Genomic DNA, 27,233 nt, shown 5'->3' with positions numbered 1-27,233 from the left:
TCATCAGTGCTCCTATGATGGCGGTATCTGAATCTTCTGTGATTGTAGCAAGGGACTTTCAGTTCCTTCGCTAAATCTTGATGCCAGCCGTTTAGTGCTTTTACAATGCTGTAACTATCCCTTCTGCTCGTTAGTTCCATTAATCCAACATTTTACCCGTGAAATTTCAATTAACGAATCAGATAGTACATTTGATCAGCAGTTTCCACTGGTCCCATCAATCATCGATTCTCTCGATCGAAGAGGTTATTGGTGCTTCCCATGACTTTTATGATATTGCACCCGAGTTTCTGATATCTCTCAGAACATTTTCGCTCCATATCGTGGAGATGGCTCCACTTGGGCACAAAATAGTGATTGTATTCTTCACGCGGTTGGTAGAAACATAGATCATTCTCCGAAACGTATGATAGACAGGATCCATTTCTTGCATGTTTCTTTGATACTAAATCGTTTAACTAGAATTTCATCGACGACATCGAAGTCTATTGTATCAAATACAGCAGATATATCCAGACCAAGTACTCATGACTAGGTTATCTCTAATCAGATGAGTAAGAATTTCATTTGCTGTCTTCAGCAGGTATGTTTCCGTTGAATGAAGAGCCCTATAAGCGGATTGGTTAGGGTCAATTAACTTTTCGTTCTCATGGTGAAGTTTCAGTTGAACAGCAGCAACCCGCTCCAGCAACTTGGATATTGTGTTAGTGTTAGCTACTAGTCTGTAAATGTTCAGCGATTCAAGATCTAGGGTTTGTTTTTTCAACTTTGGATTAATGCTAGCTATTTTGAGAACCTCTGGGTATACGCCGGTTTCCAAACTGCGATTAAATAGTTTTGGGGATGAAATGTTTTAAGGCAAACAAAATTGATTTCAGATAAGATGTTAGAATGTAAATTAGCAGGCAAGTACTATTTGACGAGGTTGTGGTAGTAGTGTCAAGATCTTCCATAGTAACAATTCGCAAGATTAACAGTTCAGCTTCACTAATTGTTGTGATAAACTTATTAAATAGTCTTTCTTTGTTCAAATTTACCGCTTGTGTGTTTTCATATCATAGCAGTTTCTACTGGTCCCATCAATCATCGATTCTCTCGATCGAAGAGGTTATTGGTGCTTCCCATGACTTTTATGATATTGCACCCGAGTTTCTGATATCTCTCAGAACATTTTCGCTGCATATCGTGGAGATGGCTCCAGTTGGGCACGAAATAGTGATTGTATTCTTCACGCGGTTGGTAGAAACATAGATTATTCTCCGAAATGGCTGTCTTTTGCTTTCAACAACACAGCAGTGATTTGCAAGTGATCGTCGAATATCACGAATACGGTTTTTGCGTAAATTAACAGTCTGCATTATTTCTATAAGCATGGAAGCAAACCTTTCATTAATTCCACTACTCTACACGCCATTTGCGTTCTCAAAAAGGTATGTTTTCAGCGTTCGTTTGAAAGTATAGTGATCTAAAATTCTCCTGAACTCAAGTGGAGCGAATTACACTGTTCGGGAGCAAGTACTGAGAACGCACCGTTTCCGAATGATTTTCTTGCTATCTGCAATTCTGCTTTGAACATATAAGGTGTTCTAGTTGTGTTGCATTGCCGTTGAAATGAGACCATACCAAACAAGTAAGTTGAGATTTCTATATCGTGTAGTTTTTTGTGCATTAGAGTTTTTTGTGCAACCTCTGAGTATACGCCCGTTTCCACACTGCGATTAAATAGTTTTGGGGATGAAATGTTTCCAGGCAAACGAAATTGATTTCAGATAAGATGTTAGAATGTCATTTAGCAGGCAAGTACTATTTTACGAGGTTGTGGTAGCAGTGTCAAGATCTTCCATTGTAACAATTTGCAAGATTAACAGTTCAGCTTCACTAATTGTTGTGATAAACTTATTAAATAGTCTTTCTTTGTTCAAATTTACCGCTTGTGTGTTTTCATATCATATGCGGGCTGGGCTTTCCTCTTCTGGTTATCTTACCAAATCTCGCCGTCCCAGCCGTAGGCGAGTGAAGTTTCCCTGGCGTAACTAGACGCAAGAAGGAGTGAGCTGCTGAATCGACCTCCAAATCGAAGTCAAGTTGTACCACTCCTTTTTTTTCTTTTTTTTTCCTAAGTGAAAGTATTCATAAATTACCCCAAAGAGCTTCCTTTCTCGCCCCAGTTGTCTGCGTTTCAGTTTGATGCCGCGGTTCCAGGCAAGACGCATCCCTGAGTTCTCACAGAAACTAGTTATCGGGACCTCAAGGACCAAATATATCAAACCAGCTCTAGTAAAATCAACAATTCACTCCTACCGCGGCGCAACGCTTCATGATCTGTTTGAAACAGTTTTACAAAACAGACCAAAGCGCCGCCTAAATACAGTAACAATAGTTGCTGGATACAATGACAACAGGCTGCATCCACAAGAATTAGAACAGCTGTGGAAAAACTTGATTAACCTCGTCACTAACAAGTTTCAGCCCAAGAGACTGATCATCCCCAAAACAATTCAGAATTGTAATAATTCCGAAGTAAACCGCAAAATTTATATTCATAATCATGTGCTGTTTAATTTGATAAATAGATTTGTACACCCCCCTACACTTATTGTTTCACCTAACCTCAACCTAAATCTAACCCCTCAAATTTTCTGCCGTGATGGCATCCATTTCTCCTTCTACGATAATGATTTCTTTACAAATTTTCTTGCAAATTTAATCTATAGTTTCTCTCGCTAACTTGACACCGCCGTCCTTCCTAAAAAGGCTACTTAAACACACTGCCTTATTTGTAAAAACAACCTACGAGTCGGAGGTGTTTGGTGCTTCACATGCCCAGGCTACATGCATGTAAAATGCAGCGGCCTAGCCCGCAGCAGTGATCACTATGACGATTTCAGTTGTCATCGCTGCACCTCCCAACTTCATTCAGCTAACGACAAGCATGAATGCAATACCCCAACCCTAGCTACAACCACGCTCCCCCAAATGCACCCTCACGCTCCCACTGCTCCACACTCACAAAACTCAGGAGATTTTTCCACTATAGAACCTAGAACAATACAAGACCCATGGTCAAACCCCTGTCCAGAACTCATAGAAACCACCAGGAAAAAACACACCTAAGTGGTCCACTGGAAACCGGTCTTTATGATCTTGTCAAAAAACAAAGTTGGTTATAACTTCATTGAAACCCTCAATAGAACTTTGAAGAGCCTAATAGAAAACAACGAAAATACCTTCGCAATGCACGCAGCAATGATTTTTTTACACTTATTACTGTGCAAAACAAAGTCCAAAAATGATGGATCTTTATCCAAAACAAAAGCAAGGCGACTTAAGCAATGGCAAGACGGAGACCTGCATGGACTATATAAGAAGCAAAGGCACTGCAAATGCGCTTGTTGAAAGGAAGTAGAAGAAAAACTGAAACTGAATCACAACAGTTCAACAAACTAATGAATACTGGAAAAATATCAAGCGCATTTGCAAAACTAACAGACACATCTAAAGGCGTTTTTTCGCTTGACGAGGTTGTCAAAGGTAAGACAGTGGAACATACTCTCATAGAGAAACACATACCATATAAACGAATTGATGAGAACCATATTACACCAGTCTCAACGAAACAATTCCTTTCCATCCATCGATATTTGATCAAATAAACGATCAACATATCAAGAAGGCAGCCATGAGAACGCACGGATCGCATGGACCATCTGGCCTCGATGCAAATGAATGGAGACGTATTTTAACACACTTCGGGCAACAATCAGTTGAGTTTTCAAAAACAATTGCTAAAATTGCCAAAAAAATTGGCCACCGAAGAACTAAATCCATAACTAATAGACCCATATAACGCATGCAGATTAGTACCCTCAGATAAGAATCCTGGGGTAAGAACCATAGGCATAGGAGAAGTTATGCATAGGATAATAGGGCGAACAATATCCAAATGCCTAAAAAACGAGCTCATGTCGCTCGGTTCGAACTACCAACTCTGCCTAGGACAAAAATTTGGCATTGAATATGCGATCCACACGCTAAGAGATCAATACAGCAAAGCTTCCGCCGATGCTGTTTTACTGATAGATGCCGAAAACGCTTTCAACTCGCTGAACTGAAAGCTGGCATTCAAAAACATCGAAAACACCTGCCCTTCTCTTTTAACAGCGATTAAGAACTCCTTCTCCAATCCATCTAAACTGTTCGTTAACAAAAAAACAGTCTACTCTCAAGAAGGGACAACCCAGGGGGATCAACTAGCAATCGCCATGTACGGTCTAGCCATAATACCACTCATAAAACTTTTATCAGTAGACGATGTAGCCCAGAAATAAGACGCAGAAGACAAAAACGCAGTCGGTAAATTAAGCAATCTATGAACCGTCCTCGATAAAATTGTATCACTGGGTAAACTTTCCGGCTACCACGTGAAAGCATTCAAATGCCAACTCCTTGTCAAGGATGAAAAACTCGGTGAAGCTCAGAAAATCTTCGCAAATAGAGGAATCACTATAAAAGCAGGAGCCCGAGTGCTTGGTTCAGTTATAGGAACAGAATTTGAATGTAAAAAGTTCCTCGAATTTCAACAGAATGAGCAAATCAAAGTTTTGAAAAAACTAACGAAAATCACCAAAAACTCCCCTCAAAACGTTTATGCCTGCTATACTAAAGGAGTTCAAGAAAAACTTTCATTTCTTGCCAGGACAACGCCTAACACTATGGAAAACTTAGAAATATGTGAAAATATTATCAAAGAACAATTATTACCTAACCTAGTCGGTAAAGACATTTTAAACCCCCAGTTCCGTCAGATATCCTCCTTACCCCTTAAAATGGGCGGACTTAACATCCGGTTGCCATCCAATCATGAAAGCTACCTAGAATGGTCTAAGGAAACATCACTAGTACTGGAATCTCAAGATCCTATTACAGCAGTAACACTGTTAGAAAAAATATGTACGAAAATCAAAAAATTGAAAACTGACAGAGCAAATTGAAAAAAAACAAACCTCATTAACTCCTTAAATGAAATAGATAAAAACGTAATCGACCTGGCCTCTGAAAAAAGAGCCTCGAACTGGCTCAATGCTTTACCACAGAGCAGATACAACTTCAACCTGAATAAACCAGAATTCAGAGATGGTATTTACTTAAGATACGGATGGGAACCAACCAAAACCCCACTCACATGTGCATGTGGTGCTAATTTTAACTTGACACATGCGCTTCACTGTGCAGAGGGTGGTTACACACACATAAGACACAAGGAAATTAAAGACACATTCGCCAACCTCATGAACGAGGTTTGCCGTGACGTCGAGATTGAGCCGAAACTTCAGCCGTTGCAAGGCGAAAGCTTTGTCAACATTTCAACTACAACTGAAGATGAGGCACGACTTGGCATTAAGGCAAACGGACTCTGGGTTCACGATTCGGCCGCGCTTTCTTTGATGTGAAAATTTTCAACCCCCATGCCAAAAACATCGCGAAAACTGCATAAGGATGCATACAAATACCACGAAACGCTGAAGAACTCTAAATATCAGCAAAGAATTTTAAACGTAGAGCAGAGTAGCTTGTGCCCGCTAATTTTTGGATGCACCGGTAGCGCTGCTCCAATATCCACGAGGACGATGCAGCGATTTGAATTGAATTGAATTGAATTGAAATCGCTTTGAATTGAATTGAGTTTCACAGCAGTCTGGCAGAGAATCAACTATGGGTCAGGAGCTCGACATCTGTAATAGAGTATATGAAATAGCAACGTACAACATGAGGAGGGTGTACGTCACAGTCAAGAAGTACAACGTGAGCAAGCCACCCTACATTCAGATTCGACTCTTCACTGCAAAGGAAAAAGAAGCTTTGAAGCAATTTGCATATGTCAACTATACTTTGAATTAATTCAAAGAACTGTTCCAAATATTGGGAGAATTTATGTTTGTTGATAATTGTAAACCTCAGTAAGGCTTTGTGATGTTTTGCATGTTTGGTAATTGAGATATTATTTGTTCAAAACTATTTTTTCTCACTAAAGTGTATTTTTAGAGCTATAATATCTCAGGAAAAGTTAGACAAAACATACAATTTGATCGAAATTGACATAACACACTACCCAACTATCAAATGATTTTCCAGTATTTATTTATGAAATTACAGATAAACTTATTTAATAACTGTTTTCATCTAAATTTAGCTAAGTTTTGCCTCAATTTAAGAAAATTACAAACAAGAATGTATATTTAGTTGAAAACATTATCATTATTTTGTTTAGATTTTTTGAAATTCATTGGTTGTTTTCAATTTTTTTCTGCCTTAATTTGAGGTTTTGATTGGCTCCATGAATTTCCTTGAAACTAACTAGACTTTGACTTTACGGTGATTTTTACTACAAAATATTTTAAAAATGATAAAACAATTCGAGTTTTTAAAGTTTCTTCGTATATTTCAGAAAGAAAAATGTTTCCATCAAAAACGTTTTTATTGTCTGAATTGAACATTTATCAGATTTTAAAATTGAACTACTACAAAACTTACAAGAGTGGTGGATAGATGAAAATGATGGAGATTGTATTAGTTTTAACTTGTATAAAAACACAGAAAGTTCAATAGTTTTGTTAAAAAGATGGAGAGGAGATTACAAAAAAGAAGAGTACTGTCAGATTTATCAACAATGTTTTTATTTAGAAGAGTTAACTCAGATTGAGTGGTCGATCACTAAAAAACAAAACAATGGAAGAGCCTATGAAACAAAAATTGGAGATCAGGAACATCAATTCGATTACTGTTTTGAATTTGATACAAATACAAAATCCAGATTTGTCAAAATATCTTTTGATCGTTTATCCAAATTTAAAAGACTTCCGATTGTTTAAACTACAATATACCAAAAAGAAAACGATAAAAACGTATACTTTGGTAATTTTTTTTTCACTGGTTAGAAATAGAACAAATCGAAAAAATTTTGATCGAAATTTCAAAATTTGAATTGAATATCGAAAAAACAATATAAACTAGACAAGAAATCTCATTTATCCCACTAGGGTATCAAACTTCAAATCTTAGTTATGTTGGAAAAAATCATTAAAATTTATTGATTAAGAAGTTTCATAAACATAGTCTGGTTCTGATCTACAACATTTTTTAGAATCTGTGAATACTTCATTCTGATTGGTTATTAACACAAATAACGCCTGTGAAAGTATCCTCATAATCTACAAATTTTAAAGAAACTGTTGAAAAATTCATGAGAAGAAGAGCTCGACTTTGATTGGTTGACTTAAAATTTCTTGAAAATTTCATGACTTTTGAAGCTCAATTCTGATTGGTTGACCTTGAATTTGTTGAAAATTACATGACTTTTGAAGTTCAATTCGGATTGGTGGACATTGGTTTTGTTGAAAATTACCTGACTATTGAAGCTCGATTCTGATTGGTTGATATCAGAAAAGATGAAAATTTCCTTGTAATTAATGCTCGATTCTGATTGTTTGATACTTTTAAAAACTCCATGGTTAGATTGGATGATTTTTATTTCATCTAGGCCAAATAGCATATCCATTCTGATTTTCTTTCACGTTAAAAACAATTGGTTATTAAGTTCATTTTTCCATTTTTTGAGGCTATTCAACTCATCTTATCTAAAAAATTGGTACATTTTACATCTCCCATTTAATTTTTCTTTACTATTGAGATGCCGTCAGTGAATAGAAAGGAAAGAGTTACATGTCTTGAATGTGGCATTGAATACACTCACAAAGAAGCGTCAAGACATCGTAAAACATGCGGTGTTTTGAAGTGTTCTAACTGTAATTTTTATACTTATAGCAGCGAGGAACTCGCTAATCATTTCAAGAAGAAGCATTTTCAGCATAATGTTAAAATATGTGCTCAGCAGTCTCCAAACACACTTCAAGAGAAGGTAACATTTTTAATTTTAAAAAAAAACATAGATGTTACTATGATTATTAGTTTTTACTGAATCTGAAAAATTTCAGCAATTGTAACAAATCTAGTCAGAAATTATACAGTGTTTTCATTACATTACCTGAACTGTCATTTATTTTTTTATTTTTTGATTGATTTTGGTTGATGTTAAAGACGGCAGAAATCGAGTTCAAAATGACGTGAAACTTTCCATGGAACTCGATCCGAAAACCTTTAATCAATAGTAAAAACTTCCTTGGTTACAAGCTTGTAGAGACTTTGTTGCGTTAAATTTGTAGTAAAAGTGCATAACATATGCTAATGAGTAGCTAAATATTTGCTTAAAAGTTGTAAAACTTGGATATTTGTAAAACATCGACTAATTGAAAATTTTTTTGTAGTTACTATTTTAAAGTTTTCCTTGTTTAGTGCTTGTAAAAGTGTTCAAAGAGTAGAGCGTTTTTAAGCAGATAATGGGGTTTGATTTATCAAGAATTATGCTTTTCTATTATTTTTTTTGATGATTTCAGAAAATAAATTGATAAATGACATGGAAAAAATGTTTGTGTTTGCTAAACTTTGAAAATTTCAAGATAAAGATATGGATCATTCTCAACTAAAAATTTACTCAAAAATAAAAATGCAGAGTTCAACTTGAATATACAGTTATGATCTTGAGAAAATCATTTAAAGGCTTTTAGCAAAGGATTTGTGGTTTTATTTCAGCTTCGGATTATTGAACGTTCGTTGAAACTTAACACTTTTCCATCTAAAGTTCAATTTTCAAGAAAAATTTTGTTCAAATTGGAGCAATTTGGTAGATAGTAGAGGAAGCAGAAACTCAGAAAATGCTGATTTGAGATAGAAACTCAATTTATTTCACTAGGAGTCTTGGATAATTTTTCTGAAATTTAGCTTTTAAAGTATATCTTGAGAAAAAAAATCCGACTTAAAAAGTAACAGAGATTTGTATTTATGTGTAATTCATTAGAAAAGTTTGTTATCATTTGATATAATAGGTAAATTTATATGAAAAACTAGATGTTTGAGGATAGTTTTTGTAAAGTATACCCAATCCAACATCTTTTGGAAGTAGATACATGGAACATAAGTCAAAAACTTGCTTTCCAGATCTACATTTCCTTGCTATATACAATACACAATACTACATACATACACAATACTACATACAATATACAACACTATATACAATACATTACTATATTTTTACTATATAGAGTTTTTTTCTTTATAAAATCGGAAAATTACACAATTGTTCCAGTTTGCATCTTGATTTGCTTTGATAAATCAATTTTTTGAGACGCACCACTCGTTTAGAAGTTTTTATATTGTAGATGTTAGGAACTAGGTTCTTTTGCTTATTTCCGGAGATTTTCAGATTATCACTAATAGAACTGCTCCTAATTTGTTCTTAAGTCGTAAAAAAAACAACTTTTTTTTCTCATTTTTTACATTTGTTTTTGAATACTTCAACTAGCAACAATTCTTTCTCACTTGGATATTTTTGAGAAAACTTCCGTTATAAATTAAGAATAAAAAGAAATTTAATAACTATTTTGCAAGAAAAGTGTTAGTTATTGATCCCAAATATTGTATTTACGCTTCCATTGTTTACTGTAGCAACTGAACAAGGGAACCTTGAGGAAGACATTTACAATTTTCATTGTAATAACCAGACGGTATGAGTTCTAACTTCATCTCTGCCAGCAAATTGTTCGTTGAATTGATACTATTTTCCTCCTAAATTCTCCAGTTTTGACTAAATTTTCTTGCAAAGTGTGTTCAATAGTGAAAACATGCATTAAGCAGAAAGCGAGAATAACCATAAAAAACATGAAACGTTTCATCGGAAAATCTTGAAAATTATGTTGCAGAAGCAACAGAGAGATAACCATTAGTTATGAAGAAGATTTTGTTGAATTTGAACCAATATCGAAGAAACTTTTAAGAAAAATTTATCCCATTTTCAGTCAATTTTAGCAATTAACTGTTCAGTTTCCATCATTGATCTAAAATTCATTATTTTTAACCTGAAAAATTTCTCAGAAGTCGTAATTTTTGTACAAATTTGGGTTAATCATTGAGATAAAAACAGAGGAGGAGTTAAATCATGGACTCTGATCTAGAAATTTCGTAGAATATTGCCTTAATCCTATTTCAATTCTCCCTAAACTGGATAAAAAGTTAGTTAATCAACAAAAAAAGGTTGAAAATGGAAAATTTTGGATAGATTCGATTATTTTTTACTATATTTTTTTCAAAAATTACGATTAATTTCACTATTTTCCGGAAGCTTCAATATTTATTCTGCTATTATGAGCTTTCTTTTTAGTGGTTAGGGCATTCTATAGCCCTTTTTATAAATCAAAATTAAGTAAACTTTATCGTATTTCAATAATTTGCGAAAAATACAGTCTGAGCTCAATTTTAAAATCTAAAAGGAAAAGTACGTTTAAAACTAGATCAGAAGCAACAATACTTTAACCAATTGTATTGTTTCAGGTGATACTGAAAATTGAGAAAGAACTTAACAAAGAATTACTAGCCATGATTGAATTCTTACCTCGGTTACTATGATGTTTTTGGCCTTCTGATTATAGATAATTCTTCTAACCTTCACTTGGAAATGCATTCGTCAAGATACATGCGTTTTTGATTATTTCGGGTAATTTATTGGCAGGTTTTGTTGCCTTTTCTGTCTGCTAGCTTGTCTTACCGGTTTGATGCATCGCAACTAGTGCGAAGCTCTGCATCGCCCCTGTGTCAGAAGATCTAGATGATAATTTCAGATATTATTTGGTAAATTATTTTCAATGGGCGTTCTTGGTTTATGGCAACTCCTGGATACTGCGGGGAAACCTGTTCCTCTTGAGTCCCTGCAAGGTCAAGTTTTAGCAGTAGATGTCAGCATATGGCTGCATCAAGCAAATCATGGGATCAGCGGCAGAAACGGATACCTTCAGCTTGTCTTTTCCCGGGCATGTAAGCTGCTGTTCCATGGAATCCGGCCTGTTTTTGTCTTCGATGGCCCAACTCCAGCAATAAAACGCGATTGCATGGGTATGTATACGTGACACATGTTGATCAGTCTAACCGTTTAAGGATTTTTTTAAAGCACAAATCTCAAAATTTTGAACTCTCGGGAGGTGTTTATTTTGCGCGAACTTTTCTCATACTGTTTACACATGCGAGATTAGTGTCATCTTACGAAGTCAATCCTCCTATTCATTCCAATCCTCCTCACTTTGTAGCTTTTTTTTTACTGGCATAGCATTGGCAATTAAATAGCATCTGTTGTAGTAGTAGGTTAGATGTTTTTGAGGGTTCCCACCCTTATGTCAGTCCCTTTTAATGTTGTCGTATCATGCTCATTATATTGCAGCTTTCACATCTGAGTATTCTCCATGAGCATTTGTTCGTCTCTGTGAAGAAATTTTCGAAAAATTGTGCATAGATACGTGTTTTGCTTTCGTTGATGTGGTTTTTTTGTCTCCATTTTTGTCTCCGTTGATTCAGTAATTGTAAAACAGCTTTGTTCTTCTGAAGAAGTTTTCTTCTGTTTTTTCAAGCCCACTTCGTGATTTTCTGTTCTCGCAACGTTTCGTTTGTGGCGTTTATTGATCTGTTCTAAACGTGTCCAAGTCCAATTTGATCTCGTATTGATTTTTGGAAGTCCTATAAAAAGTAATAAGTGGTGTAGTGTAAGGGTAAAATAAGGCAGAGAGGGAGAATGCCGAGGTCGCTTTATTTTTCTTTATTTTCCAATCCCGAATCCAATATCCACTTGGATGCAAGTTTCTGCGCTCTCAGTTTTAAGAATGCTTGCGCTGACCGGAAACCATGTTTGAGACACATAAGTGGCAATGAGGACTACGTATCCCGCGTACGCATTCAACCTTCCTTGTGTACCAGTGACCGTCTCGAGTTAAGTTTCCTTTTATTTGATACAGTGCATTTGGGGTCTTGGTTACTCGGAAACTGCAGTTATCAATCCATGTCAAATGGCTCGATACTATGAGTCCCAGATCTTTTTGGTCTTTACTCCTGCCAAAAAATGAGCGTGTAAGGCAGCTTCCATGTTCCCCCTTTGATGCCAAGAAAATTTTTTTATTTTAGGGGTCATTTCGTTTTCCTCGAGCCATTTCTACATAGTATTCGTGGCAATGTTAAGCACGTACTTTTTTAGTACTATTGCTTTGAAGTCATCTTCTTAACCGTAGCTATATATTTGTGGTAATTCGTCAAGCAGATTATTGATGAACACCAAGAAAAATGCAAAACATTGGTGACCTCTGCAAAATCAAGATTTAGCGCATCTAGAAACAAAGGTAACTGTAGAATTGTTGATATTTTTTTCCGAAAGCCATAATGATATCATGTAATATCTCTTTGACTAGCTTATATATGTCAGGGAAAAGAATTTTTCTCAAAAACTTGAGTCAGCAGCAAAGCAAGCTTATCGGATGATAACAGCTTTCATCGACTTTGTTACCTCCTATAAAATTGAGTGTCACCTGGCTAGTTTTCCTTGAGGTTGGATAATTTTCTTTGTTTAGACAAATTTGGAAGATGAAGGTCAGGGATTTGCATAGCTTTTTGTGACACTTCTTGAGTATCAAGTTTCCAATTTTATCATGGCCATAGATTTATTGACTTCGGTTGCTTCCATGATTGCCTTCAAATCATTTTCCTGGACTTCAATTTTGTTTAATGTTGAAAGTTTGGTTTTGAAGCAAGCACTTTCAGATCTTGGCTTCCGAACACGCTGACAAAATAATCGTGAAATATTTTGCTTTTTTCCTTGTCGTTCTTCGATTTTTCCCCATGTATTTGCCAATTAGTGGTTTCATGGGTGTTTTACAGATGCATTTCAGGTATTTTTGTACCTGGCTAAAACTTTTGAGGACTGCTGCTCGAATTCAATTAGGTAATTCTCCATCGGACTTGTAATTACTTTTTTTTGTTTCTTTATTCGAAAAGGTTTGATTGGTTGAGTTTGTGCTTGTTCCATGGTGTTTAATCGTTTCAGCAGGTTCGAAACATTCAGCTATTTTACACCACAGCCATATATACGACTGCCTTACAAGTTCGTTTGGGTTGCTGCAGAAAGGGGAGAAAAGATCTTTTGCGATTGACGAGTTTGCAGCTTCCCAGTCTGCTTTGTTATTCGTAATCAAAGAGCTTTGAAGAGACGTGTCGATTTCAATGCGTATGATTTGTTCATTGCAATTACCAAGTATGACATCAAGTTGTGCTGCTTTAAACTGTGTCATGTTCGACTCAATCAAATTCTCAAGAATTTCGTTTTCGTACTGGTTTTGCGATGAAATTTTTTTCCAGTTTGCTTCCGAGAAGTTGATGTCACCAATAATTATCAAGTCAGTGTTCTGAGAAAAGCAGATAAGATTGTTAAATCTGTTAGCAAGTTGATGTGACCAGGTAGTGTCCACTGATAAATTCTTTCTATAGATTTGATAATCAGGAGAGATTATATATTGCAGAGCTGGGAACGTCAAAGGTGAGCAATATTTCAGTTAAAGATATAATGTCGAAATTTGCTTGAGTCACTTTGGTTGCGAAGATCATTTTCATGTTTGTCAACTAGACTTCTGTTTTTGAAAACAAGAATTGAGAGAGCAGCTAGTCAATCGTTTTTGCTAGCAGAAGAGGATTCTGATCCAAAATTGTTTTTCTTAGACGCATTTATTTTGGTGAATTTTCAAATGCAATCCAATGATTGTTTTCTGAAACCTCAATTTTGAGATTTATTCTGAGTTTTGCACGATTTATGCCTTGGTCAATCTGCTCTTTTCTACGCTTGAGACAGTCGTTCTTATCTTTCTCCATCTTCAGTGTTTAGTTTAGGACTCGTTGGCCTTGCCGAAATTGTTGAAGTCGTTAAGGTTATGGTAGAATTCAGGATTAGACCTCTGCTAATGCTGCTTCGGAGGTGCCTTTACTTGCTTCGGAAAAGTATGCTTCGGAGGTGCCTTTACTTGCATCGTACTTGCCGCCTCTTCGTTTCCTGTCTTCAATGGACAGAGCTTCGGGATTTTATCAATGGCTACCATGTCATCTAGCATTCTTTCATCAGCTGTTTTTGCTGTCCTGTCAGGTACTTCTCTGACACGGATACCTGCGGTTTGTCTGTGATGTGACTACCGATTTTCCTAGGGCAACGTTTCCCCACGCTATTGCGATCGCTTTTCGGCTGCTCTTCATTCATGTTTTTGATTGCAACAAGGTTGCTTGAGCGTTCCATTTTTTTCAGCCATGTTCATTTGTTATTGCAATTGCGTTATATAATCTTCGAGATTTCCGGTTGTAGGATTGCTGTTTGAAGTCAACTAGCCTTTTTGATCTTTGCACTCATTACAGATGAGAAAGAGACTTGCTTCCATTTTCCCCAGGATTTGGATGCTGCGATAGAACCCGATTCATTCGGTAGTGAAGTAAAAATTCAATGTCACAAAAACAACAAGAAAGAACACTTCCCTTTAATTTTTATAACAGATAACACAGTTTTCTCTGTTGTCGTCACAGTTCAATTAATGTTTACGATAGATGGGTTGTTTTGATATACCATGGGTTGATAGTGTTTGAATGTGAGCGAAGGGTTTTTATTTGGTATCACTGAGGTTTATCTGACTTTTTCTAACTGGCATAATACTGGCAATTATATAGCATCCGTTGTATCTGCTATTTTGATGGCTAGTGCTTGAAGATTGTCAAGCGAGCATGGTGCAGATGCGTGGACGTGAGACTCTTAATCTCAAGTTTGAGGGATCGATCTCAGCGCTAAGTTTTGATCTTGATTTTTTTAAACCTTTTTTTCATACTTCACTATATTTTAGAGCTATTTTTCGCCATTTAATAGTTTGTGTTTACGTAATGCAGCTTCACTTCTTGTGTAAAACTTTTCACTTTTCATTTGTGAGATTTCTTTTGTTTTTTGAAATATATATATATATATATATATATATATATATATATATATATATATATATTTCATAGCGTTGTACAAAAGTGCGGAAGCGTTTGAGTTGAGGGAAATTTTACAAAACTCTGTTTTTGTTTAGAGAAACGTAGAAGGAAGCGGGCTCATGCAATGGCAAATTGTTCTGACTTGCGCAGCGCTGTTTTAACAAACTACCTAAAATCACATATAATTGAATCAACTGACAGTTCTGTAAAAGAAGCGCTGCCTAAACCCAAAAGACTTCCAACTGTCCTCACCAGCGTAACTCCATTCGACGAGTTGTTCAATTTGGGAAGCTCCGAAGAGAGTAGAATAAATATTCGCGACGATGTTAACGAATCTGCGGACGATATTTCTAATTATATCGATGACAATGATGACCTGGAAAATGTGGATGTTGAATCCGAAGAGTTTAAAGCGTTGCCTTTTGAGGTGCAACACGAGATCTTGATGGATATAAGGTAGGCTGCGCGATTTTTGTTTCAAATTTTAGATCTACTTCTTAGTGATTGATAAAAAGATAGTTTTTAGGGAGCTGAAAAAACGGAAGTGTCTTTTGAAGCCTGTCACAATGCCAGAAAAACTGAACGACTTTTCAGACTTCCAGATGAAAAATTTTCTGGACAAAAGTTGCGTTACACAGAAAATCGAAGATGTACGCAAAGACATGAATAGAGATGGTCTAGGAATTTTAGGCTTGGCAAACGTAGACGGGGCCATAATGCGAAAAATAGCATCAGAAGATTCTTCGTACATGGTTTATGTGAAAAACTTACCGAAAACAGGCCAGAACAATATAGAATCTTGGATGGATTTTGAAACCAGTGAAGATCTCATTTCAGTTAAAGTCAACAACGAAGATCAAGCTGGCGCGCCTCTAAAATTAAGTTCTGATGAACCTAAATTGACGCAAATTGGTTTAAATGAAAAACCAAACACATATGAAGATATTAATACGAATAGCGCAGTGTTAAAAGCTGAATTTAACATTAATGAAGTTATGTCCAGATTAAAAATGCCAATTAAAGAAATAAAAATTAACCATTTAGACGAGGAAATTGAAATAAATAAAAATAATGTGATAGAAAATAAAATGAAAAATAATGAAATGAAGACAAATAAGGAATGTGAGAATTCGCAACCCTTTACAAATATAGACTCCTATGATTCTGGAATTTCAACTCAAAGTGAACCATCATCTCAAATACCCTTGGAAACTCAAAGTGACATCGAATCAAGTTCAGAAGACGAATTTGAAGACGTTGAAGTTCTGGCTGGAATGGCATCCATTACAGATAATCAAAACAACCTATCTTCCAAAAACCAAAAATCTAACGAATCAGATTCTATAAGTGATGTAGTAGTAGTCTCAGATGATGAAATTGACGTACCAGAAGCGTCAACTAGGCTAAAAGAAATAGCAACTGGTACGCTAGAACAGCAACAGTCGACGAATATAAATATACGACACATGCCAGAAACGAAAAATGATGTCACCATCAATCCAATAAATGAATTCGAACATAATTTCTTAGTTGATGAAGTAAAACAAACAGTCAACAAAAATACATATCAATTAGAAGACTATTTTCAAGACGACGACAAAAACGTTCAAGTTTCATCAACTTATCAAGCGCCTAGTTTAGTTTTGCCATGGAATTCCCAAGAAGTGATATCCTTGGAACAAGAAGAGCTTCGATTGGTACGTGAACTTGAAAAAGAGGAAAATCGTGCAACTACTGTCACAGAACTCATGTACGAGCAGTGTCAAAAGCTACTTAAACTCTTCGGTCTCCCATTTATAGTAAGTCCAGGCGAAGCAGAAGCTCAATGTGCTTATCTGGACTCAATAGGGCTGGTCCATGGATCCATAACAGATGACAGCGATGTCTGGCTTTTCGGAGGAAAGACGGTGTATAAAAACTTCTTTGAGCGTGAGAAGTTTGTGGAAAAGTTTACAATGGCGGAAATCGAAGGTCGCTTGATGATAAATAGATCGAATCTGATCTGCTTAGCTATGATGCTAGGCAGTGATTACTGTGATGGTATTGAGAATATTGGACCTGTGCATGGCATGGAAGTGCTGGAAGAGTTCGGAAGGGAGTTTGGCATCAAGGTCAGCATAAAATGTTCTTGTTTGAGCGAATTGATTATCAATATCCTTGCGATAAGCAAGGGTATTGCAATCGGGTACTAGACTTTTTTCCCGTAAATAACTGTGTCTACAGGGACTCACTTCTGGACTCCTTCACCTCTTCGCCCTCTTTGCAAATCCTACTCCTCTCGGTTGCATTTATTGAGCATAGTTGAATTCGTTATTTTAAATATCCGTCTTTTTCAAAGTTTGCTTTTTATGTTGGTTGTGATGTTTCCAACTCCATTTGTTAAATGTTTTTGTGTCCTTGTTTCGGCTTAATAGGCTTCGGCCTATTTTATATCGTCTTAGTAACCTAATTTCGGGTAGCTTCAAGGGAAACATTATTTTAATACACAGCTCTGGATCGCACTAAATGCTATAAATCTTAATAGAAATTATAGTTCAAGATTTTCATGAAAACAATTTTTTTCGGCTTTTTTTTGTTTTTTCTTCATTTTTCGGCTTGATAAAATTCTGCCTATGTTATATTCGTTTAATGGCCGCATATTGCGCCTTTCGATGGGCGAAAAAGGTTTGTGTGTGCGTTTTTGTGTTTTGAGGGTGAGGGGGACTTTGTAACTTCTTATTAGTCTTAAAGATTTTTTTTGGCTTGATAGGTTTCGGTCTATGGTACATCGGTTTGATCGCTTCATATTGCGTCGTTTCACGAGCTTGTATGTGTTTTTAGGGTGTGGGGGACTTAATAACTTTTTATTAGTCTTGAGTTTTTTTTGTTTCGATTTTTTTTTATTTTCCTTCTTTTTGGCTGAAGAGGTTTCGGCCCAAATTCTTTTCGGCATAGTGGCCGGATATTGTTTTATTTGATGCGTGAATAAAGTTTGTGTAGATGTGATTGTTTGTTTGTTTATGAGTATGGGAGACTTGGTAATTTAAAAAAAAATCGGCCTAAAGGGTTGCTGCCAAGGTATTTCCGAATTGTTACCGCCTGATAACTTCTGTTTTGATGCTAGCTAGTTTCACATTCTTCTTTCTTGGCTCGTTTTTTTTCATAATTAGCCTCATCGATAGATCTAGTTTTTTCAAAATTTTTGAATTTTTTCGATTTCGCGACTTGTTTTGTATCGCAAGTGGTGCGAAGCTCAGCTTCGCCTCCCTGTCTCATTATTTCTTTCTAAAAGGGAATCCTAAAAAACAGTGTGTTATTCTCGCTCTGAGATGCCTGAAAACAAGCTAGATTTAGTCTGATGGCCCTCTCGCAACTGATGGCACTGTAAAAGAATTCCTTATTTCTACATATGATCATATAGTGTTTATGGTTTAATAATGTTAATTAGCCTTTCATCGATCCTCTGCGAATCGCAGAAACCACCATGCCTAAGCATAGTCCGTTTCTCTTATTGCTTCACTTTCCAGACTGAGTTATAGTCTTGAGCAAAGCTCTTTTTTTTCCGACTCAAAGTCTTTTTCTTGTGTCTAGAATTTTCACATGGTACCACTATTGCAGTCAAATTTGGCCAGCCTGTGGCAGACCAGAATCTAGAGCTGAAGTGAGAGATCCTCCTCGCACATTATTATTGCCATGACAGGGGATTGATTACAAGATCTGACGCACTCGAAATGAAAGCCTTACCATTATGCTTCTTTTTAAAGAAGAACTTGATTGAGGTGTAGATAATATTAGCTATCTGAAGGTCTGATTGTGGTTTTTATTGGTGGCAGAGACATGATTGATTGGGATGAGACCACTCTTAATGTGAAAAAATAAGTTCAATTGAGAGCTATGAATGTACGGTTCAAAAAAGCCACTTGAGGAGTGTTAAAGATTTTCACTCAAATAAGCCATGCGTTTTTTTTCAATGGTATTGAATAATTCGCGCGTCGTGTTTTGAGTAGTTGTGCCAAGTCGAGTTTTGGGAGTAATTTGAGGGTTTTCAAATCAATGGAGCTCCGATTCAGTTCTTTGTCTGCTGAAGGTAAAGACCATTTATCTACGAGGGACAGAACCAACATAAGACTAACTGTTCGGTATGTTACAGAGAACAGCTGCTGTCTCGTTTTTAAAAGTACTAAAATGCATTTTCTGGGGTGATAATAGTTGTCGCACCGTCAAGCTACAAAAAAGAATCATGATGAGCTCTAATCCAATGAACTTTTCAACGAAAGTTGGAATGTCAGGCCGCTTAACTACTGCTCCCTATGGTTATTCCCTAGGCTCACTAAGTTTTCAATTCATCTGTTGAGTGTTTTGATTCTCATTTCAGCCACTCGAAAGTTTCAAAAAATGGCACAACAAAATGTCAAACCAAATCGTACCAGAAGTCACAAATTCTGTTCGCAAGAGACTGCTCAAGTTCCAACTGCCTGAAACATTCCCAAGTCAAAAAGTATTTGACGCCTATTACCAGTCCAGAGTGGACGAGTCCAGAGAGAAATTCAAGTGGGGTCAACCGGATGTGTTCGGGTTGAAGGAGTTCATGGCCCAATATCTCGGATGGCCACCTAAGAAGCTGGACGAAATGCTGCAACCTGTTTTAGAGGTATAATTTTCAGCAAATAAATTAGATACAAATTAATAAGATACAAATTGTCTGTATTTCAGCTCTTGTTATCGAATTATTCCAAAATTCCGTGCTATTCAATTTTTCATTGCTCGAAAATTTACTCTCAAACGACAGGCAGACGTTGAAATCTTGACGACAGGCAGCAGTTTTTACAAATTCATGGTAGCTTGGCGAATTGTACCCGAAAGTTTTGATATCTTCACCTCCTTTTCATTCAATTATTTTGTTTCAGAAACAGAAGAAATTTGTGACCCAAATGAGTCTAGATCAATTTTACACTGTGAGATTGGGAACTGCTAAAAGGGTCGTAAAAAGCAAACGGATCAATGACGCCATATCAAAGATGAAAACCCAGAAGTCGGATGTCTCGACCGACAAACAAAGTGAGCGGTCTGCACCACAGGTTTCAGAGTCACAGAATGAAAGCAGATCGAAGAGTTTGAAAAACGCATCAAAAGAATCCGAAACTGCAGAAGAGAAGCAATTCAGCAAAACTACGAAGAGACCGCAAAGAAAATGCAAACCAGATGCCTCGAGTGAACTAAAAACCGATCCAGCAAATGCTGATGCAAACCAGAAAATTTCTTATAAAAAACGAACTTTTAACTCTAAAAAAGCGAAATCAAAAGTAAAAGCGCAAAATGTTAGAAAAAGAACGAAAGATCTTCAACTGTCAGAGAGTTCGAGCAGTTCTGAAACTTGATAATTCGAGATTATAAGTATTGTACATTTAGTTTTTTTATGAAAAATCTTTTGAACGTATTATCATTTCAGCCAAGTTTTTGTAAATATTTATTGACTACTGCGGCGACTTTTTTTATCACCGGGCAGATCTATGAACGGGTCTTTATTTATGTTTTGAGACGAACATTTCAAACGTATATTTTCGAGTGGGTCAATCTATTTTGTCTAAATTGATACTCGTAAAAATTCGCCGCTCAAGGCTCCATCCCGAAAATTAATTTGGTCAGCATAAATGACGTTTTTTTTACTACTCGGACTATTTACACTAGCGTCAGCTAAGTTTTTTATTAAGAACCTTCTTTTTTTCTAAGAGTGTCGAATATGCCTAAGTTTAAGGCTTTCGTCTAATCTTTTTATCAAACCAGGGACAGAAAAAAAACGACATTCAATTGATTTTCTACTTTTTCTACTAAAACGATATTTTCTACTTTTTCAAAAAAAATGGTCGGACCATTCTGTGCTACTTGCACGCCAACCCGCTGTCCTTGTCTCAAACTGGATTGGGTTTTTTCAAAATTTAAAATCATGCAATATTTTGAAAATTGAGAGTGATATTCAACTTTTGGTCTCAATATTAATTTCTTACATCAGCAAACGCTCGTGTTATTCAATGAGGTCACATTTTTCTAACATATCTCGCATCAGTTAGTGCACTTTGGCTGCCTGCATTTTTGGCATTGGCAGCATAATAGGATGTGTTGTTTTTTTTTGGAAAACAGTAAGTCAAAAATGGCACAGTTGGTAGAAATTTTGACTCTTACCAGTGCCATTGAGTGACGCTGTTTTTGTGTGTGCTCAAGCACATTGGAGAAAAAGTCGAGTAAATAGATTAGCCTATTACACTCTAATTTGCGCGAAACACTTTGGCTCATGAAATCGTTCATTGAGCTAGTCCTCATTACCGGTCTGTTATTACACAAACAAAGCTTGTGTGATAGAATGAACTCTTTTGGGGTGGGTCACTTGAGAAATTTTGTAGACTCAAAGTTTTACTCATTCAGTTTTCTCAGTAGCGTTAGCGGTCATATTTTTGCTTGTCTATGCGAAATCCAACTTCGCCTCTGTATTTGAAGTTTGGATTCAAGTTAGTCATTGATCAAATAGACTAGTTTCCCAATGGTTCGCATAGATGTCCAATACTTCGTTTGCACCTGGATCGTCCTGAGGCTGAAGCTGGAAAAAAACACACAAAAAAGGAAAACTTTCAATTACTCAGTGTCAAAAAGAGTTGCGAATTGCTGTGACCAGAATAGTCGCGTGTACGAAAAGTTGTCTGAAACGAATAGCTGCCTTAAGATAAAAAATACGAGCTATCGATTTTAACGAATTATCAATACTTCAAAATTCTGAGAATCCAGGCAAGGTAAATATCGCATTTTGCATCATATGTCATGAATCAAGACGGGTTTGAATTTCAGATTTGGTTTATGGAGTTTCTCATCTGATTGTGCAATAAAAGTATGGAATCTTTGAGTGATCATTTTGAGAGTTCCGAGCAAACATTTAGCGGATCAAACGAGCATGTGCAAAAAACTGTCGACGCGAGGAGTGTAGCAAAGCATATCAAAAAAGATCCATTAGCTTTCGATTTCCTGTTATGTCTGGTATCAAGTGCTGCCAAGACCTACAGAAGGGAAACTACTCTGAAACCGGTTCCAAAACTCAACCAGGAGCCGATGGATGTGGCCAAAGCATTCCAACTGGTCGATGGACTCCCGAGTTTGACGACGATAATGCTGGATCCAGACTGTCTCAATCAAGTCCAGGTAAAACCACAAATTTTCCACCACAAATCTAAGAAATGGTTGAAGGGTATCTTTTTTTTCTCGAGTGCCAACATGTTTTCTTGTTTAGAGTATTTGAACATTTTCTTTTCACTTTGGGTTTCACAATATTTATATTAAAAACGTTCGAGGCGTTTTTTATTTCAGCCCATTTGTTTCTTTCAAGGGCCTCATCCAGAATTTTTGTTTGTTTATAAGCATGAAACTATTCCAGTAACTGAAGTGAAAAACTAATATGGTCTCTCTAACGTTACTGGGCTGATTATTAGCGGTAATTATAATGACGCGTGATTTTTCATTAACAACTTTTTTAGAGTTTGTTAATTGGAATCATCTGATCACGAGATTAATCAGAATTTTCGCTTATGATGTTTTCTAAAGTAATATGGCTAATTGCCTGCTAAGCTCAAGTCAGCTATGAACAGCTAAATAAAACAATAACACTTTTTGAGTAAAATCTTTCCATAATAAGGTGCGACTCAGCAATGGGGAGTGCGCTTCGCAGATGATATATTATCGATTTGATTCGTCCTTACAACGGTTGATGTGCGAGAAGCGAGTTGACTTTGTGACTCATTGTGATTTTTCACTGATATTTATTTTAGAACTTGGTTACTGGAATCTGATCCCAAGATTCTTCAGAATTCTAGCTTATGATGTTTCCTTAAGTAATATGGCTAATTGTCTGCTGAGCTAACTTGTTCAACTCAAATCAGCCATCTACAGCAAATAAAAACAGCTCAAATTTATTTGAATAATATCTTTTCAAAAAGGTACGACTCATTTATAAGGAGTGCTCTTCTCAGATGATACGTTGTCTTTTCTAATTGTCCTAAAAACGATTGATGTGCGAGAAGCGGGATGACTTTTGTGACTCATTGTGATTTTTAATTGAAATATTTTTTAGAATTTGGTTAATGGAATCAGATCCCGAGATTCTTCAGATTTCTCGCTTATGAGGTTTCCTAAAGTAATATGGTTAATTGTCTGCTGCGCTAAGTTGTTCAACTCAAATTAGCCAAGTACAGAAAAATAAAACAGCTCAACTTAATTTGAATAATAACTTCTCAATAAGGTACGACTCATTTATAAGGAGTGCGCTTGGCAGATGATACGTTATCGATTCCAAACGTCCTTAAAACGATTGATGGACGAGAAGCGAGATCACTTTTGTCGCTCATTGTGATTTTTCATTGATACTATTTTTAGAATTTGGTTTCTGGAATTTGATCCCAAGATTCTTCAGAATTCTAGCTTATGATGTTTCCTAAAGTAATATGGCTAATTGTCTGCTGAGCTAACTTGTTCAACTCAAATCAGCCATCTACAGCAAATAAAAACAGCTCAAATTTTTTTGAATAATATCTTTTCAAAAAGGCACGACTCATTTATAAGGAGTGCTCTTCTCAGATGATACGTTGTCTTTTCTAATTGTCCTTAAAACGATTGATGTGCGAGAAGCGGGATGACTTTTGTGACTCATTGTGATTTTTAATTGAAATATTTTTTAGAATTTGGTTACTGGAATCAGATCCCGAGATTCTTCAGATTTCTCGCTTATGATGTTTCCTAAAGTGATATGGTTAATTGTCTGCTGCGCTAAGTTGTTCAACTCAAATTAGCCAAGTACAGAAAAATAAAACAGCTCAACTTAATTTGAATAACAACTTTTCAATAAGGTACGACTCATTTATAAGGAGTGCGCTTGGCAGATGATACGTTGTCGATTTCAAACGTCCTTAAAACGATTGATGGGCGAGAAGCGAGATCACTTTTGTCGATCATTGTGATTTTTCATTGATACTTTTTTTAGAATTTGGTTTCTGGAATTTGATCCCGAGATTCTTCAGAATTCTCGCTTATGATATTTCCTAAAGTAATATGGCTAATTGTCTGCTGCGATAAGTTGTTCAACTCAAATTAGCCATGTACAGAAAAATAAAACAGCTTAACTTTATTTGAATAATAACTTTCGATCAGGTACGACTCATTTATAAGGAGTGCGCTTGGCAGATGATACGTTGTCTATTCCAAACGTCCTTAAAACGATTGATGTGCGAGAAGCGAGATTATTTTTGTGGCTCATTGTGATTTTTCATTGATACTTATTTTAGAATTGGGTTTCTGTAATTTGATCCCGAGATTCTGCAGAATTCTAGCTTATGATGTTTCCTGAAGTAAAATGGCTAATTGTCTGCTGAGCTAACTTGTTCAACTCAAATCAGCCATCTGCAGCAAATAAAAACAGCTCAAATTTTTTTGAATAATATCTTTTCAAAAAGGTACGACTCATTTATAAGGAGTGCTCTTCTCAGATGATACGTTGTCTTTTCTAATTGTCTTTAAAACAATTGATGTGCGAGAAGCGGGATGACTTTTGTGACTCATTGTGATTTTTAATTGAAATATTTTTTAGAATTTGGTTACTGGAATCAGATCCCGAGATTCTTCAGATTTCTCGCTTATGAGGTTTCCTAAAGTAATATGGTTAATTGTCTGCTGCGCTAAGTTGTTCCAATCAAATTAGCCAAGTACAGAAAAATAAAACAGCTCAACTTAATTTGAATAATAACTTTTCAATAAGGTACGACTCATTTATAAGGAGTGCGCTTGGCAGATGATACGTTGTCGATTCCAAACGTCCTTAAAACGATTGATGGACGAGAAGCGAGATCACTTTTGTCGCTCATTGTGATTTTTCATTGATACTTTTTTTAGAATTTGGTTGCTGGAATTTGATCCCAAGATTCTTCAGAGTTCTAGCTTATGATGTTTCCTGAAGTAATATGGCTAATTTTCTGCTGAGCTAACTTGTTCAACTCAAATCAGCCATCTACAGCAAATAAAAACAGCTCAAATTTTTTTGAATAATATCTTTTCAAAAAGGTACGACTCATTTATAAGGAGTGCTCTTCTCAGATGATACGTTGTCTTTTCTAATTGTCTTTAAAACAATTGATGTGCGAGAAGCGGGATGACTTTTGTGACTCATTGTGATTTTTAATTGAAATATTTTTTAGAATTTGGTTACTGGAATCAGATCCCGAGATTCTTCAGATTTCTCGCTTATGATGTGTCCTAAAGTAATATGGTTAATTGTCTGCTGCGCTAAGTTGTTCAACTCAAATTAGCCAAGTACAGAAAAATAAAAAGCTCAACTTAATTTGAATAATAACTTTTCAATAAGGTACGACTTATTTATAAGGAGTGCGCTTGGCAGATGATACGTTGTCGATTCCAAACGTCCTTAAAACGGTTGATGGGCGAGAAGCGAGATCACTTTTGTCGCTCATTGTGATTTTTCATTGATACTTTTTTAGAATTTGGTGTCTGGAATTTGATCCCGAGATTCTTCAGAATTCTCGCTTATGATGTTTCCTAAAGTAATATGGCTAATTGTCTGCTGCGCTAAGTTGTTCAACTCAAATTAGCCATGTACAGAAAAATAAAACAGCTTAACTTTATTTGAATAATAACTTTCAATCGAGTACGACTCATTTATAAGGAGTGCGCTTGGCAGATGATATGTTGTCTATTCCAAACGTCCTTAAAACGATTGATGTGCGAGAAGCTGGATGACTTTTGTGACTCATTGTGATTTTTAATTGAAATATTTTTTAGAATTTGGTGACTGGAATCAGATCCCGAGATTCTTCAGATTTCTCGCTTATGATGTTTCCTAAAGTGATATGGTTAATTGTCTGCTGCGCTAAGTTGTTCAACTCAAATTAGCCAAGTACAGAAAAATAAAACAGCTCAACTTAATTTGAATAATAACTTTTCAATAAGGTACGACTCATTTATAAGGAGTGCGCTTGGCAGATGATACGTTGTCGATTCCAAACGTCCTTAAAACGATTGATGGGCGAGAAGCGAGATCACTTTTGTCGATCATTGTGATTTTTCATTGATACTTTTTTAGAATTTGGTTTCTGGATTTGATCCCGAGATTCTTCAGAATTCTCGCTTATGATGTTTCCTAAAGTAATATGGCTAATTGTCTGCTGCGATAAGTTGTTCAACTCAAATTAGCCAGGTACAGGAAAATAAAACAGCTTAACTTTATTTGAATAATAACTTTCGATCAGGCACGACTCATTTATAAGGAGTGCGCTTGGCAGATGATACGTTGTCTATTCCAAACGTCCTTAAAACGATTGATGTGCGAGAAGCGAGATTATTTTTGTGGCTCATTGTGATTTTTCATTGATACTTATTTTAGAATTGGGTTTCTGGAATTTGATCCCGAGATTCTGCAGAATTCTAGCTTATGATGTTTTCTGAAGTAATATGGCTAATTGTCTGCTGAGCTAACTTGTTCAACTCAAATCAGCCATCTACAGCAAATAAAAACAGCTCAAATTTTTTTGAATAATATCTTTTAAAAAGGTACGACTCATTTATAAGGAGTGCTCTTCTCAGATGATACGTTGTCTTTTCTAATTGTCCTTAAAACGATTGATGTGCGAGAAGCGGGATGACTTTTGTGACTCATTGTGATTTTTAATTGAAATATTTTTTAGAATTTGGTAACTGGAAGCAGATTCCGAGATTCTTCAGATTTCTCGCTTATGCTGTTTCCTAAAGTAATATGGTTAATTGTCTGCTGCGCTAAGTTGTTCAACTCAAATTAGCCAATTACAGAAAAATAAAACAGCTCAACTTAATTTGAATAATAACTTTTCAATAAGGTACGACTCATTTACAAGGAGTGCGCTTGGCAGATGATACGTTGTCGATTCCAAACGTCCTTAAAACGATTGATGTGCGAGAAGCGAGATTACTTTTGTGGCTCATTGTGATTTTTCATTGATACTTATTTTAGAATTGGGTTTCTGGAATTTGATCCCGAGATTCTGCAGAATTCTAGCTTATGATGTTTCCTGAAGTAATATGGCTAATTGTCTGCTGAGCTAACTTGTTCAACTCAAATCAGCCATCTAAAGCAAATAAAATCAGCTCAAATTTTTTTGAATAATATCTTTTAAAAAGGTACGACTCATTTATAAGGAGTGTTCTTCTCAGATGATACGTTGTCTTTTCTAATTGTCCTTAAAACGATTGATGTGCGAGAAGCGGGATGACTTTTGTGACTCATTGTGATTTTTAATTGAAATATTTTTTAG

The 27,233-nt window shown here is 35.9% G+C and overlaps 2 protein-coding genes across 2 annotated transcripts in view; both read left to right on the top strand.

Annotated features, from left to right (window-relative positions):
• The first annotated feature begins 1,880 nt into the window (after positions 1–1,880).
• Positions 1,881–27,233, top strand: part of LOC134851788 (protein mono-ADP-ribosyltransferase PARP16-like) — a 73,676-nt gene continuing 48,323 nt past the window's right edge. The window contains exons 1-2 of the mRNA XM_063868020.1: positions 1,881–1,907; positions 21,742–22,089. Of these exons, the coding sequence (XP_063724090.1) occupies positions 21,784–22,089 (306 nt within the window). The 5' untranslated portion in view covers positions 1,881–1,907; positions 21,742–21,783. The remainder of the gene's footprint in view (positions 1,908–21,741; positions 22,090–27,233) is intronic.
• On the top strand, positions 10,735–20,410 carry LOC134851229 (DNA excision repair protein ERCC-5-like). The gene is made up of 5 exons (XM_063867219.1): positions 10,735–11,001; positions 15,021–15,381; positions 15,452–17,036; positions 19,280–19,555; positions 19,812–20,410. The coding sequence occupies exons 1-5, from the start codon at positions 10,755–10,757 to the stop codon at positions 20,280–20,282; spliced, it is 2,940 nt and encodes a 979-aa protein (XP_063723289.1). The 5' UTR covers positions 10,735–10,754; the 3' UTR covers positions 20,283–20,410.

The sequence above is a fragment of the Symsagittifera roscoffensis genome, chromosome 7 (assembly GCF_963678635.1).
Source record: "Symsagittifera roscoffensis chromosome 7, txSymRosc1.1, whole genome shotgun sequence".
In the NCBI taxonomy this organism is placed as follows: domain Eukaryota; kingdom Metazoa; phylum Xenacoelomorpha; order Acoela; family Convolutidae; genus Symsagittifera; species Symsagittifera roscoffensis.
The sequence above is the reverse complement of the archived record's forward strand: the minus strand, read 5'-3'. Positions and strand labels throughout refer to the sequence as shown.